Source organism: Aureococcus anophagefferens (assembly GCF_000186865.1).
Source record: "Aureococcus anophagefferens unplaced genomic scaffold AURANscaffold_11, whole genome shotgun sequence".
In the NCBI taxonomy this organism is placed as follows: Eukaryota; class Pelagophyceae; order Pelagomonadales; family Pelagomonadaceae; genus Aureococcus; species Aureococcus anophagefferens.
In genome coordinates, this window is record NW_008705571.1 from 836,857 (window position 1) to 850,947 (window position 14,091).

Below are 14,091 nucleotides of genomic sequence, written 5' to 3' on the forward strand. Positions count from 1 at the left end.
GCCGGTGCTCACGCAGTCCGCGACGGAGATGCTCTTCGAGGTGCCCGCGGCGCCGGCGCCCGCGCTCACGCAGTCGGCGACGGAGACGCTCTTCGCGGCGCCCGCGCTGCCGAACCCGCCCGCGCTCGCGCCCGCGCCGACGGCGCCGGAGCTGACGCTGTCGGCGACGGCGACGCTCCTCGCCATCCCGCCCCAGGAGGCGCCGGACGCCCCGGCGCCGGACGTCGCGACGCTGCCGCGCGTGCCCGTCGCCGCGCCGCCCGCGCCGCCCGCGCCGCCGCCGGACCTCAGCGCCATGTCGGACGAGGAGCTGCTCGCGGAGCTCGCGCGGCGCCAGGCGGCCCAGCGGCCGCCGGCGCCGGCGGGCTCGATGACGTCCTTCCCGCGGACGGCGCGCACGGAGAGCAGCGACGCCTACGCGGACAGCGTCGACGCGGCCGTCGACGCGCCCGCGACGCCGACGCCGCGCGGCCGCTGCGCGACGATGGACCTCTACGACGGCGCCGTCGACCCCGAGGCCGAGGCGGCGCCGCGGTCCGCGCCCGCCGAGGCGCCGTCCCTCCTCTCGAGCCTGGGCCTCGGCTTCTACTAAAAACGATCCGTTGGACGAGCCGTTGCGGGTGAAAGGTTGCAGCGTCGGCCTCGCATCCGTCGCTTCAGGGGGATCGTGCCTTTTACTTGCTCGGCTGGCACCAGGTGTGGCTGGATCAGGGCGGGGCAGCCCCGAGCCCGTGTCAGAAGGGCGGATACCGCGCGCCCATGCCCGCCCGGGCGTGAGCCCGCGCCGCGCCCGACGCGCGGGACCCGCGGAACCAAGGAGAGAGACCCAGGGCAGCCTGGTGCAACGAGCGCAATTCTGGTGGGCCCGACCCCCACGGACGACATGAGCGTCGTCGCGACGCCGACGGCCGAGGTGCGCCCTGCCCCCCGTCCCCCCGCCGGCCGCGGCCCACCCCGCGCCGCGCAGGTCACGCCGGCGCCGACGCCGCGGTCGAGCTCGAGCGGCCTCTTCGAGGTCGTGACGCTCCCCGACGGCACGCGGCTGCTCATCGACGCGCGGAAGCTCGAGAAGCCGGGCACCGTCGACGAGTCGGAGCCGACGGTCCCCGCGGCGCCCGTGCGCCTCGACGACGGGGGCGGCAAGCACACGAAGCGCTACGCGCCGCGGCCCTACAAGGCCGCGCCGCCGCGGCGCCGGTCCGACCCGAGCCACTCGCCGAGCTGGAACCTGATCCTGCCGACGAGCTCGGCGCCCGCGGCGACGACGCCCGCGCCGCCGCCGGGGCCCGACCCCGCGGCCGCGGCGCGCCAGGCGGCCCTGCGGTCGACGCTCGAGGAGGCGACGGCGCGCGAGGCCGCGCTGCGGGCCAAGCTCGAGGAGGCGACGGCGCGCGAGGCGGCCCTGCGCCACAAGCTCGAGCGCGCGGAGCGCGACGCCCAGGCGCGCGCGGCCCGCGCGCGCGACGCGCGCGACGCCGCCGCCGCCGCCGCCGCAAAGCCCGCGCCGGCCGCGCCCCCGGGCCCGACCATCGACCTCGGCGCGCTGGCGCCGAAGCGCGTCGCTGAGAGCGACAAGGTGCCCCTGACGCCCCTGGCCAACGCGAAGAAGTTCCAGGCGCTCAAGTGGGGCAACACGTCGAGCGCGGGCGACGAGCTCGCGGACGCGCGGACGACGCACACGGCCGAGGACGCGACGCCGCCGCCGTCCAAGGCGCGCCGCAAGTCCTGGGTCGCCGGCGACGCCTTCAACACCAAGAGCCTCGACAAGGACGGCGACGACGCGTCGCCCGCGGCCGAGCCCCCCGACGCGGGGCCGATCAAGCTCGCGGAGCCCGCGAAGCCCAAGCCCAAGGCGGAGAAGGCCGTCGAGGAGCAGGCGGTTCCGAAGAAGGCGGCGGAGAAGGCCGTCGAGGCGGAGCCCGCGCCCGCGCCCGCGAAGAAGCCCGAGCCCGCCGCGCCGCCGCCGCCGCCGGCCGAGGAGCTCAAGTCGCCCGCCGCGCCGCCGCCGCCGCCGGCCGAGGAGGAGCTCAAGTCGCCGAGCCTCTTCGCCGTCGAGCGCCCCATCGCGACGCCCGCGAAGCCGGCGCCGAAGGCGTCGCCGTCGCCGACGCTGCGCATCGACGTCGGCGACGACGCGCCGGCCGCGCCGACGAGCTCCTTCTCCCACTCGCCGGCGTCGACGCTCGCGTCGCCGCTGTCGCCGTCGACGCCGTCGCGCATGCTCTGGGGCGACAGCGACAGCGACGAGAACGAGGAGGACGCCGCGCGCGAGGCGGCCGCGAAAGACGCGGCCGAGGGCTTCGAAGTCGTCGGCGCGAAGAAGAAGAAGGACAAGCTCCCCCAGGACCTCTGGGGCAAGGCGTCGCGGTCGAAGAAGGCCGCGCCGTCGCCCCGCAACGCCAACGACAAGGCGTCGCCCCCGAGCGCCAAGGCCAAGGGCGCCAAGGGCGGCTTCGGCTTTGGCGCGCGCGGCGCGCCGTCGCCGCGGTCGCCGCCGCGGTCGCCGCCGCCGTCGTCGCCGACGTCGCCGACGGCGCGCAAGTCCCTCGCCGCGCCGCCGACGAACGCCTGGGGCCAGGGCAACAAGCCCAAGCTCGTCGCGGAGGAGGAGCCCGCGAGCCCGCGGCCGCGGAGCGGCTCCGTGGACCAGGCGCCGCCGCCCGAGGAGCCGTTGAGCCCCATGCTCGTGCTGCGCAGCAAGCCCGCGCCCGCCGTCGTCCTCGACGCCAGCGAGTACCCCGCCCCCGGCGAGAAGGTCGCGCCGAAGCCCGCGGCGCCGCCGCCCGCGCCCGCGGCGCCGCCGCCGCAGCCCAAGCCCGCCGAGAAGCCCCGGCGCGAGGCCCCGGCCAAGGCCGCCCGGCCGCCGCCGGCGCCCGCGCCGGCCTGGCCCCGCGGCATGCGCCTCGAGCCCGCGCCCGCGCCCGCGCCGAAGCCCGAGAAGGCCAAGCCCGCGCCAAAGGAGGCCAAGCCCGCGCCCAAGGAGGCCAAGCCCGCGCCAGAGAAGGCGCCGCCCACGGAGAAGGCGCCGCCGCCGCCGGCCGAGGAGGCGCCCTCGAAGGCGCCCTCGAAGGCGCCCCCGAAGGCGCCCCCGAAGGCGCCCCCGAAGGTGCCCGAGGCGCCGCCGGCGCCCGGGGCCGACGAGCCCTCCGGCGCCGGCTGGACCGCGGCCGCGGCGAAGCCCAAGAAGGAGGCGCGCAAGGCCAAGGGCGCCGAGAAGCCCAAGAAGGTCGAGCCGAAGAAGAGCGAGGCCAAGGCGCCCGCGCCGGCGCCCAAGGCGCCCGCGCCGCGGCGCGCGGGCAACTCGTGGAGCGCGAAGCCGCGCCTCGAGCAGGACGAGGCCGCGAAGCTCTCGGAGGAGAAGCGCGCGCTGCTCGCGGAGAAGGCGGCCCTCGCGGAGGCGAAGCGCGAGTTCGAGGAGCAGAAGAAGGCCCTCGAGGCGGCCAAGCTCGCGCTCGCGGCCGCCGCCGCGGCGGCGGCGCCGCCGCCGCCGCCCAAGGCCGACGCGCCGGCGCCCGCCGCCAAGGCCGAGAAGAAGCCGAAGAAGGCCGACGCGGCGCCGCCCAAGGCGGACAGAAAACCCAAGAAGGCCGACGCGCCGCCGCCGCCCAAGGCGAGCGCGTGGGCCCAGGGCAAGCCGAAGGCGCTCGAGGAGCCCGCCAAGGCGCCGAAGCCCGACAAGGCCAAGCCCGCGCCCAAGGCGCCGCCGAAGCCCAAGGAGGTCAAGGCAAAGCCCGCGGAGGCGAAGGTGGAGGCGAAGCCGCCCGCGGCGAAACCCGCGGAGGCGAAGCCGCCCGCGCCAAAGGAGAAGAAAGCGGAGACGCCCGCGGACGACGGCTGGACGACGGCCCCCAAGTCGAAGAAGGCCAAGGGCAAGGCCAAGGCGGCACCGGAGCCGGCGCCCGTGGCCGAGCCGGAGCCTCAGCCGGAGGCTCAGCCGGTGGCCGCGGAGGAGGCGAAGGCCGAGGCGCCGCCGGAGCCAAAGGCGGAGGTCGAGGCTCCCGCGCCCGCCGCCGTCAAGGCGCCGAAGCCGAAGCCGAAGCAGAAGCCCGCGAAGGAGGCCGAGGCGCCCGCGCCAGAGAAGAAGGCCGACGCGCCAAGGTCCGAGAAGAAGACGAAGGCAAAGAAGGCGCCCAAGGCGCCCGAGGCGCCCGCCGTCGCGGCGCCCGAGGCGCTCGCGCCCGCGCCCGCGGCGCCGGAGCCCAAGGCGTCGGAGCCCAAGGCGCCTCTGGCCGCTCCCGCTCCCGCGCCGGAGCCCGCGGAGCCCGCCTCGCCGGTCACGACGAGCGCCTGGGGCAAGGGCAGGCCGTTGAAGATCATGGCGGAGCCGGAGCCCGCGCCGAAGCCCAAGCCGCAGAAGAAGGCGGCGGTCAAGGCCGCGCCCGCCAAGGCCGCGCCCGCGCCCGCGGCGCCCAAGGCCGCGCCCGCGCCCGCCCCCGTGGCGCCCAAGGCCGCGCCCGCGCCCATCAAGGCCGCGCCCCCCGCCGCCAAGGCCGCGCCCGCGCCCGTCAAGGCCGCGCCCCCCGCCGTCAAGGCCGCGCCCGCGCCCGCGGTGCCTTCGCCCGCGCCCGCGGCGCCCAAGGCCGCGCCCACGCCAAAGGCCGTCAAGGCCGCGCCCGCGCCAAAGGTCGCCAAGGCCGCGGCCGCGCCAAAGGTCAAGGCGAGCCCGCCCAGGGAGGACGCGCCGAAGAAGGCGGCCGTCGAGGCGAAGGTGGCCGCGGCGCCGGCGCCGCCGACGGCGATTCCGAAGAACTTCGACTTCGACGCGCCCCTCATGTTCATGCTGAGCCCCGCGCGGCCCGCGGCGAAGGAGCCGGAGCCCGCGCCGGTGAAGGCGACGCCCCCCGCGCCGCCGCCGACGCCCGCGGCGGCGCCGCCGCCCGCGCCCGCGCCGACGCCCGCGCCCGCGCCCGCCAAGGCCGCCAAGTCGTCGAAGAAGAAGGTGACGAAGAAGGACAAGGCCGCCGCCAAGGCCGCCGCGGCCGAGGCGTCGACGCCCGTCGCGCCGCCCGCGGAGCCGGCGAGCGCCGGCGTCGAAGAGTCGAAGGAGAGCGCCCCGGCGAGCGCCGCCCCCGCCCCGGCCCCGACGCCGGCCAGGGCCGCGCCCGCGCCCGCGCCAAAGCCCGCGCCGGCGCCGAAGCCCGCGCCCGCGGCGAAAACGACCCCGGCGAAGGCGGCCAAGGCCGCGAAGCCCGCGCCGGCGGCGAAGCCCGCGCCGGCCAGGGCCGCGACGCCCGACGCGCCCGCCAAGGGCGGCGCGTCGTGGAAGCCGACACCCGTGCGCGCGGCCGAGGCCGACGCGGCCGCCGACGGCTGGAACACGAGCAAGTCGGCCAAGGAGCTCAAGGCGGAGAAGCGCGCGAAGAAGCGGGAGCAGGAGGCGGCGCTCAAGTCGCCGAGCCTCTTCGCCGTCGAGCGCCCCGTCGCGACGCCCGTCGCCGAGGCCCCGGACTTCGACGCGCCGCTCCTCCCCGCGCGCGCGCGCGCGGCGCCGCGCGGCGACTTCGACGCGCCGCTCCTCGCGAGCCTCGTCGCGCAGCCGGCGGCCCCGGCGGCCAAGCCGGCGCCGAAGAAGGCGCCGAAGCCCGCCGCGGCGCCCGCGCCCGCGCCCGCGCCCGAGGACGGCTGGGAGGCGGTCAGGAAGGCGCCGACGCGCAAGGAGCGCAAGGCCAAGGGCGCCAGGGCCGCGGCGCCCCCGCCGCCCCAGGCGGCGTCGAGCGAGGCCCACTCGTATAGCGCGGACACCCGCGACTCGGCGCCCGTCTCGTCGCTCCCGCCCCCCATCGAAACCGCATCGACCCGGTCGCTCCCTTCCTCGACATCGACCCCGAAGAGCGGCGCGGAACCCGCGACGCCGACGACGCCCAAGCTCAAGGCCAAGGCGCGCACGGTCGACGACGTCCACCATCCGCCGCCGCCGGCCTCGCCACAGAGCGCGAAGAGCGCCTGGCCGATGATGCGCGACGCGTCCAAGTTCCTCTTCTCAAGTTGAGCCCGCCCGACCGCCACCGCCGGGATGATTATATCCGATAACACGGCGTCTAGTTTTTTATGTCCGTGGGGACCCACTTCCAGGCCCGCAAGTCCGCAGTTAGTCCGCAGGCCGTCGACTTCTTCAATTTTCACGCGGCCTTCAACGTTGAGGTATCTATGGATAGTGTGTTCCTGCGACGATCGTCCTATCGACAAACGCGTGTCCGCGTCGCGCGCCAGTTGCCATCTGACCGACCGCCCCCCCCGCCGGCCCGATGCCGGACGACCGCAAGCGCAAGACGCGACGAGACCGCGAGCGCCGCCGCCGCACGCGCCGCGCGAGCTCCCGGGACTCCGGAAGTGCCTGGGGCAGCCTGCCGCGGCGCCGGTCGCTTTCGAGGGGCTGGCTGCGGCGCACGATGCGCCGGTCGCCCGTCGCCGGGTGCGCGGAGACCGTGCTCGCCCTCTACGACGAGTGGACAAAACGGCAGCGTGACCAGGCGAAGCTCGAGGAGGAGAGCCTCACGAAGGCGCTGTTCGAATCCGCGTCGCGGCGAAGCGAGCTCGCCGCGGCCATCCGCGCCGCGGAGCGCCGGGCCGACGAGCTCGAACGGCGTTCGGAGGAGCTCGAGCGACAAGCCATCGAGCTCGACGTGCAGTCGCTCGCGCACGGCGGCCTCGCGGCCGCGGACGCGGCGGCCCCGGAAGAAGAGCCGCGCGGCGCCGACGCGTCCGCCGACGACGCCTACGCCCGCCCGAGCAAGCTCCGCCGCAGCCGCTCCTGCGGCTGAGCGCCCCGTAGCCCCACCCTGTGTCCCCGCTGTAACTATTATCCGTCCGCCCTCGGGAGCGCGTTCAAAAAATCCGGCGCGCAACGTCTGGCGACTGTTCTGAGCACTTCTCGAATCGAACAAAGCGCGTTAAGTGAAGATTTTATATCATTGATCTGTGGCAGCCTCGTCGGAGACGGCGGCGGCCGGCTCGATCATGGCCACCTTCCCGCAGCACAGAAAATACAAGAAGAATGGACGGAAGCGGAGCCCGGCGCCGGTGCCGGTGCCACCGACGTCCGCCACGTCGCAGAGCCTGTTCTGCGTCGACCCTGGCACGCAGCAGCTCAAGCACGTCATCGACGAGAAGCACTACGAGTACGTCGCGCCGGCGCCGGCGCCTCCGCCGAGCAACGGCCGCAACGGCCACGCGCCGCCGCAGCCCTGGGACGACGACCCGGAGCTCCAGCGGTCGCTCGACGAGGCCGCGGAGCGCGAGGCGGCGCTCCTCGCGGAGCTCGCCGAGGCCGAGTCGCGCGAGGCCGCGCTCCAGGCGCAGCTCGAGGAGGCGCACCTGCGGGCGCAGCTCGAGGAGGCGGCGAGCCGCGAGGCGGCGCTCGTCGCGCAGCTCGAGGCCGTGGAGCAGCGCGCGCAGGCCGCGACGGTCGTGCGCTTCGAGCAGTCGCCGTCCGAGGGCCGCTGGGCCAAGGAGAAGCTCGGCCGCGCGTCGCCGGAGCTGGCGCCCGGCGACGGCGACGCGCCCGTCGAGCCGCTCACGCCCCTGAGCCGGAGCGAGAAGTACCGGAAGCGCGACTGGGGCGGCTCCGGCCGCCGCTTCGGCGACGATCTGGCCAAGGCGCGGACGCTCGAGCGCGGCCGGCCCCGCGACCATTCCGACGACGCGCCGCTGTCGCCCCAGATGCCCGTCGAGGGCGACTGGCCCAAGCCGCGGTCGCGGCGCGGCTCCAAGAAGAACATCTCGCCCCTGCCCGCGGACGAGGCCCAGGTCAACGTCGACGACCTCCTCAAGCTCGACGTCCAGCGCGAGGACGAGGTCCGCCGCCTCCAGGAGATGGTCGCGTCCCTCCAGGTCGGCGTCGAGGCCCTCAAGAAGGAGCGGGGGGAGCGGGAGCGGTCGTAAAAAGCGGCTTTACTCATGAGGCTCGGGCCACGCGAGGTCGATGGTGCTCGTGAACGCGCGCGCGTGCTCGTGGCGGAGGCTCGGCTTCACCCGGCTCCTCGCGCCCGCGGGCGGCCGGTCGTCCGCGAAGACCGGCGGCGGCGGCGGCGGCGCCGCGCCGCGGCGGGACCGCTTCGGCGACGCCGGCGGCGGCGGCGGCGGCGCGGCGCCGGGGCCCGCGCGGAGCAGCCGCTCGATGCGCGCGAGCGAGTCGCGGACCGCGTGGTGGCTCGCCTCGAGCGAGCCGAGCCGCTCCTCGTTTCTTCGGGCGGCGAACCCGGGGCTCGCGCTTCGGCGACTTGGGCGCGACCCGGCGGAGCTTCGCGGCGCGCTTCTTCTCCGCGGCGGCCTTGTCGCGCGGCGTCTTGTAGAACGTGAGCGGCGCGGGCGCGCCGTCGGCGCCGGGCACGGACCGGCGCGCGTCCACGCGGCCCTCGTCGAGGCGCACGGGCGCGGGGCGCGACACGGGCACCTTCGGGCAGTGGTGCAGGCTCTGCTCCACCGTGGGGTAGGTGCGGAAGGCGTCCTTGGCCGTCGAGAAGGACTGGGTCAGCGACGCGCGCATGAAGCTCGCGCCCAGAAAGCCGTCCGCGGCGCCGTGGCAGCCCTTGAGGTGGGCCTGGAGCGCCTTGAGGTGGAAGGACCGCCGGCAGTTCGGGCACGTCTCCAAACTCTGCTCCTTCCAGATGCGCATGGCCTCCCGGTTGAAGTCCTCGAGGACCTTGCCGCGGAGCGGCTTGCCCTCGGGCGGCGTCGGGCCCTCGGGCAGCGGCCGCCGGCTCGCCTTGGGCTTCGCGCCCTCGTCCGTGAGCCAGGCCTGGGCGCAGCGCTGCACGTGGCACTTGAAGCTCTTGAGCAGCTGCGGCGTCCCGCAGAGGTGGCAGATCCGCATCGCCGGCGCGCGCTTGAGCGTCGTCGACGCCTCCGCGGCCGCGGCCTCCTCCGTCGCCTTCTGCAGCGGGTCGTCGGTGCTGATCGTGAGGCCCGACGCGCTGATCATGAACGGCGTCTCCCGCGTCTCGCGGAACCCGCCGCCCGACGGCATACTTTCGGACGCGCTTTCGGGAAGCGAGGAAGCGGCGCGGCGGCGGCGGGAGCGCGGCGAGGCCGCCGGCGACGCGGCAGGTCGCGAGGATCGATGCGATGGAAGCGCCGCGGTGTCCGCGCGGCGCGCGAACGGATGCCTTGAGGCGCTCGAGCACGCAGTTGCTCGATACCTACCGTTGATCCATGCCGCAGTGGACACTGAACCGGCGCCGGCGGCTGTTGGCCGGGGGTCGTGGTGTGTTTCTCCAGACGGCGTGAGACGGGCGGCGGAGGTGACTCAGCGGACGAGGGGGCGGGGCCCGGGAGGCTTAGCTTCGGATACAAACCGGCATTATGAGAGGGGCTCAGCCGTGGTACCAACACGTCCAGCCGTTCGACGCCACATGGCAGATGCAGTAGTGCCGCGTCGCGGCGCACTTCGTCCACCCCGTGCGGGAGACGTCCACGCCACAAATACAATGGTGCGCGCTCGCGGCGCAGCTCTTCCATCCGTTCGGTTCTGTCCCACAGATGCAATTGTGAGTGCTCGCGGAGCAGCTCTTCCATCCGTTCGGTTCTTTCCCACAGATGCAATTGTGCGCGCTTGCAACACAGCTCTTCCATCCGTTCGGTTCTTTCCCACAGATGCAATTGTGAGTGCTCGCGGCACACTTCGTCCATCCCGTGCGAGAGACGTCCACTCCACAGATGCAATTGTGCGCGCTTGCAACACAGCTCTTCCATCCGTTCGGTTCTTTCCCACAGATGCAATTGTGAGTGCTCGCGCCGCATGTTGTCGAGCCGTTCGGGATGCTCCCACAGATACAGTGGTGCCGTGTCGCGATGCACGACCGCGTAGTGCCCGTGAGGTTCGCAGTACCGCAAATGCACCGGTTCGGCATCGACATGACGCGCGGCCGCTTGGACCCCATCAGGTCGCCTTCGTCCCGCGCGCGTTTCTGCGGCTGCGATGCAGGCGGCGGGGGCGGCGGGGGCGGCGGCGGCGGGGGCGGCGGCGGCGGCGGCGCAGGCGCGTCGGGCTCCTGCGCCGCGTCGTAGACCGCGCGCCGCGCGTCGTCGGAGAGCGTCTCGTGCGCCTCGTTGACCTTCTTGAAGGCCTCCGCCGCGCCCTCCTCGCTGCACTTGTCCGGGTGCACGAGGCAGGCCAGGTCGCGGTAGGCGACCTTGATGTCCTTCGCCGAAGCCTTCGCGTCGACGCCGAGGATCTCGTAGTGGCTCGCGGCCTGGAGCACGCGCGCGATCATCTGCTTGGTCAGGCGGCGCACCGCGCCCGACGCGGGCGCGGGCGCGGGCGTCTCCGCCGCTGGCATCGGCGGCGCGGGCGGCGCGGGCGCCGGGGGCGCTGCGCGGATCGCCGCGACCATGTCCGCCTTCTCGACGCAGCCGACGAGGCTCGCGCCGCGCGCCCGCGCCAGGGCCTTGAGCTCCTTGACGGAGCGCGCCTCGAGGCCGTCGCCTGCGGGCTCCGCCGGCGCGGGCGTCTCGTCGCCGTAGGTCTCCTTCTCCAGCGCCGACACGGTGGGGCCGACGCCCTCGTAGGGGATGCTCAGAGACGCGGCGAGCGCTTCGACGTCGGACCGGAGGTTGCCCGTCAGCTCGATGCCGACATCACCGATGAGGCGGTCGACCCGCGCGCGCATCGTCATTGTGACCATGAGTCCGTGGTCGGAACCCCGCTACTGCGCGCCGACGAGGGTCGGGATGGCCCCTCGAGTCCGCGCTCACTTTCGACTATTTAGCTCGCCGCGGCGGGGGGTCGACCGCGCGCGCGCGCCACGGACTTCGCCACACTTCGCCACGGTGCCCGCCTGAAGTCACCCAGGGGGAGATCCTGTCCAAGGACAAAACGCCCGGGGGGGGGGCACCGCGATGAACCGAGCTCGCCAGCGGTACGATGCCACAACTGAGTTTTTACTGCGTGTACGCGTTGCGGAACTCGGGCGGCGCGAGGTCGACGCGCTCGTCGTGGGCCCGGAGCGCCGCGCGCGTGCGGTCGCGCGCGGCCTGGCGGACGTCGGCCTGGACGTTCTCGAGCGCGAGGGACGCCGCGCGCGGCGCGGGCCGCGGCAGGAGGTTCGCGAGCTTCGTCCACGTCGTCGCGGGCCGCGGCGGGTGGCCCACCTGGGCCGCCTTGAGCGAGCCCCAGAAGTCGTCGAAGGAGAAGGGCCGCGCGTCGTCGGCGTTGCCCTCGCCGAGGCCGCAGAGCGCGGCCTTGAGCGTCGCCGCGGGCGCGACCCACCCGATGCTCGCGAACTGGTGCCTGTCGAGGAGCCGCACGTGCTGCGCCTCGAGGCGGTCCACGCGCTTGTCGTCGGCGACGACGTGCGCGGAGAAGTAGGGCCACGCGCGGAGCCGGAGCGCGTGCTCCTCGGGCTCGTACTGGCCCGCGTTGTTCGCGAGCTCCCAGGGCTGGTCCCGTTCCAAGAGCGCGTCCGCGCGGCGCGAGACGACGCCCCGGCCCGCCGTCGACCGGAGGAAGTGCTTCAGGTCCTGGGTCGCGAAGGCCTCGGCGAGGGCGACGGCGCGGAGCGCCTTGAGGTGCGACGCGCCCTTGGTCGCGTCGCCGTCGAGCGCCTCGCCGTAGTGGTCCGCGGCGACGGCGAGCCGCGTCGCGTCGCGCGCCTCGCACCGCGCGGCGGCGAGGAGCGAGCACCTGGCGGCCTCGAGGAGGTGCTTCGCGCGGTCCGTCGGCGCGACGTCTTTTCGCTTCTTCGGCTCGCGCAGGCGCCGCTGGAGGCCGCCCTCGAGCCACGCGGAGAACTCCGCGGCCGTCGCGCGGACGGCGTCGGGCGACCGCCCCGCGGTGACCGTCGTCTGGCTCGCGACGGCCGTGCCGCGCCGCGCGAGGGACTGGCGGTCCCGCGCCTGCTGCTGCTCGAGCCGCTTGAGGGACTGCTTGCCGTGGGCCGCGACCTGGCTCCGCCGCCGGCCCTCGGCCTTGCCGCCGTCGGCCGCGTGGCGCGCGACGGACGCCGCGTCGACCTTGAGCGAGCACAGGATGCCCGCGACGTGGCGGCCTAAATCCTGGTAGGCGCCGTGGGCTTTCGCCGCCGCCTCGCGCTGCGTGCCCGCGAAGCCCCGCGTCGTCCACTCGGCCAGCAGCTGCGGCTTCGTCTGGCCGCAGTGGAACGCGAGCGCGCGCGGGTCGCCGACGCAGCGCTCCGGCGCGAGGTCGCCGCAGACGCAGCCGTCGAAGTCGAGGACCCGGGCGAGGCGCACGCCGAGGTACTTGAGCTCGTCGCGGTCCAGGAGCTTCTCGGGCCCGTGGTCGCTCCAGAACTGCGCGACGACGAAGCGGACGACGAGGGGCCGCGCGGCGGCTTTGACCTCGTCGGGCTCCCCGTGGAGCTTCTTGAGCCGTTTCTTCAGGACGTCGAGCTGCTCGTCGTAGTGCTGCTTCCGCGCCTTGGCCTCGCGGCGGAGCTTGCGCCGGCCCGCGTCCGTCCGCAGGAACGCGACGACGTCCGCCTCCGCGGCGGCCTCCGCGTGGACGACGCGCCGCGTCGCGGCGACGGCGGACACGCGCGGCGCGCCCGGGTCGTCGCCGTCGGCGCGGGGCGCGAAGCGCGCGTCGACGTAGCCGTCGCCGAAGTCGAGGCACTCCGCGAGCGCGTCGTCGAGCGCGCGCGCGGCCGCGGACGCGCCCGGCGGCGCCTCGGCGGCGCCGCCGTCGGGCGCGTCGCCGAAGCGCGCGACCTCGTCGGCGTCGACGCGCCGCTGGCGCGCGCGCTCCACGTCCAGCGTCGCGTCGAGCTGCGCGACCGCGCGCCGCCGGCTCGCGACGAGCGCGCGCTCGCGCGCCTCGGCCTTCTTGCCGCCCGGGCCCCAGGACGTGACGACCCAGCCCCGGTCGAGGCGCGCGCGCACGCGGGGCGCGCTCGACCCCAGGAGCCAGTGCTTGAGGTCGGGCCAGCGCAGCTCCATCGCGCCGGGCCGCATCGCGTGCGCGGCGAGCAGCGCCTCGGGGCGGCCGTTCGCGACGCCGAGGCGGCCCAGCAGCCCCGGCAGCTCGTCGGCGCGCACCGTGCCCGCGTGGTCCACGTCGTACCAGGCGAAGAGGTACTCGGCCTGCGCGAGCGCCGCGTGGCGCCCCCGGAGGCCCGCGGCCGCGGCCTCGTAGCGCCGCCGGAGCGCGGCGCAGTACTCCGCCTCCCAGGCGAGCGTCGCCTTCCGGCGCCGCGTGCCGAAGTCGCGCGTCGTCTCGACGTCGCAGTCGCGCCGCGCGCGGGCCTTCAACACCTCCTGCTCCGTCGCGGCGAAGCGCTGCTTGAGCCGCCGCGCGGCCGCGCGCGCCGCCGCGGCGCGCGGGTCCCGCGACGCCTCGGGCGACCCCGCCGTCGTCGCGGCCCAGAGCGCCGCGCGGGCCCCCGCCCGCGCGCGGCACAAGATGTGCTCGACGGCGGCGAAGGCGTGGTCCGGGTCCTCGGACGGGTTCGCCGGCGCGTCGTCGTCGCCTTCGTCGCCCGGCGCCGCGTACTTGCCCTTCTTCGCCTTGGCGACGCAGCCCGCGACGGACCGCCAGGCGAGGCGCGCGCCGAGCTTCGCCAATGGGAGCAGCTTCCCGTAGCGGGCCTCGGCGGCGCCCGACTCCGCGTACCAGTCGGCGAACGCGCGGCACGACACGCGGTCGTCCTTCGCCGCGTCGAGCTCGCGCGCGGCGTCGTCGAACTCGTAGGGCTCCCAGGGCAGCTTCAGGTGGCTCGACAGCATGCGCGGGATGTCGCGGACGTGCACGAAGCCCCGGCCGTCGGCGTCGTAGGCGAGGCACGCGATCGCGCAGTCCAAGCGCGACAGCGCCTCGTCCGGGTCCGCGTCGTCGTCGCCGGCGCCGCGCCGTAGCAGGAGCACCTGCGCGGCGATGCGGTCCGCCTCGGACCGCACGGCCTCGCGGCCGCCGCCCGTCGCGATGTAGGCCCGCGCCTTGGCCTCGGCCGCGGCCTCGACGGCGTCGAGCTCCGCCTTGGTGGGCGCGCGCGCGAGCGACGCGTCCGGCGCGCCCTCCGACGGCGCCCCGGCGTCGTCGGCGTCGCGCGCGTGGTGCGCGTAGGGCGCCGGCAGCGCCTCGGCCTCGGCCCTGGCGTCCCACCAGCCGTGGACGGACGCGCGCGCGCCGGGCGTACCGGG

General features: G+C 75.8%; 3 protein-coding genes across 3 annotated transcripts; 2 read left to right on the forward strand and 1 right to left on the reverse strand.

Annotated features, from left to right (window-relative positions):
• Positions 1 to 883: 883 nt before the first annotated feature.
• Positions 884 to 6,079, forward strand: AURANDRAFT_77922 (hypothetical protein; the record flags this gene model as incomplete). Its single annotated transcript, XM_009039360.1, has 1 exon — positions 884 to 6,079. One exon carries the CDS (start codon positions 884 to 886, stop codon positions 5,987 to 5,989), a length of 5,106 nt encoding a protein of 1,701 aa, XP_009037608.1.
• A 166-nt stretch (positions 6,080 to 6,245) lies between these two features.
• On the forward strand, positions 6,246 to 6,761 carry AURANDRAFT_64719 (hypothetical protein; the record flags this gene model as incomplete). Its single annotated transcript, XM_009039361.1, has 1 exon — positions 6,246 to 6,761. The coding sequence occupies one exon, from the start codon at positions 6,246 to 6,248 to the stop codon at positions 6,759 to 6,761; it is 516 nt and encodes a 171-aa protein (XP_009037609.1).
• A 3,237-nt stretch (positions 6,762 to 9,998) lies between these two features.
• On the reverse strand, positions 9,999 to 10,211 carry AURANDRAFT_27288 (hypothetical protein; the record flags this gene model as incomplete). Its single annotated transcript, XM_009039475.1, has 1 exon — positions 9,999 to 10,211. A coding segment is annotated over one exon (213 nt), but the record flags the coding sequence as incomplete, so codon positions are not given.
• Positions 10,212 to 14,091: the final 3,880 nt, after the last annotated feature.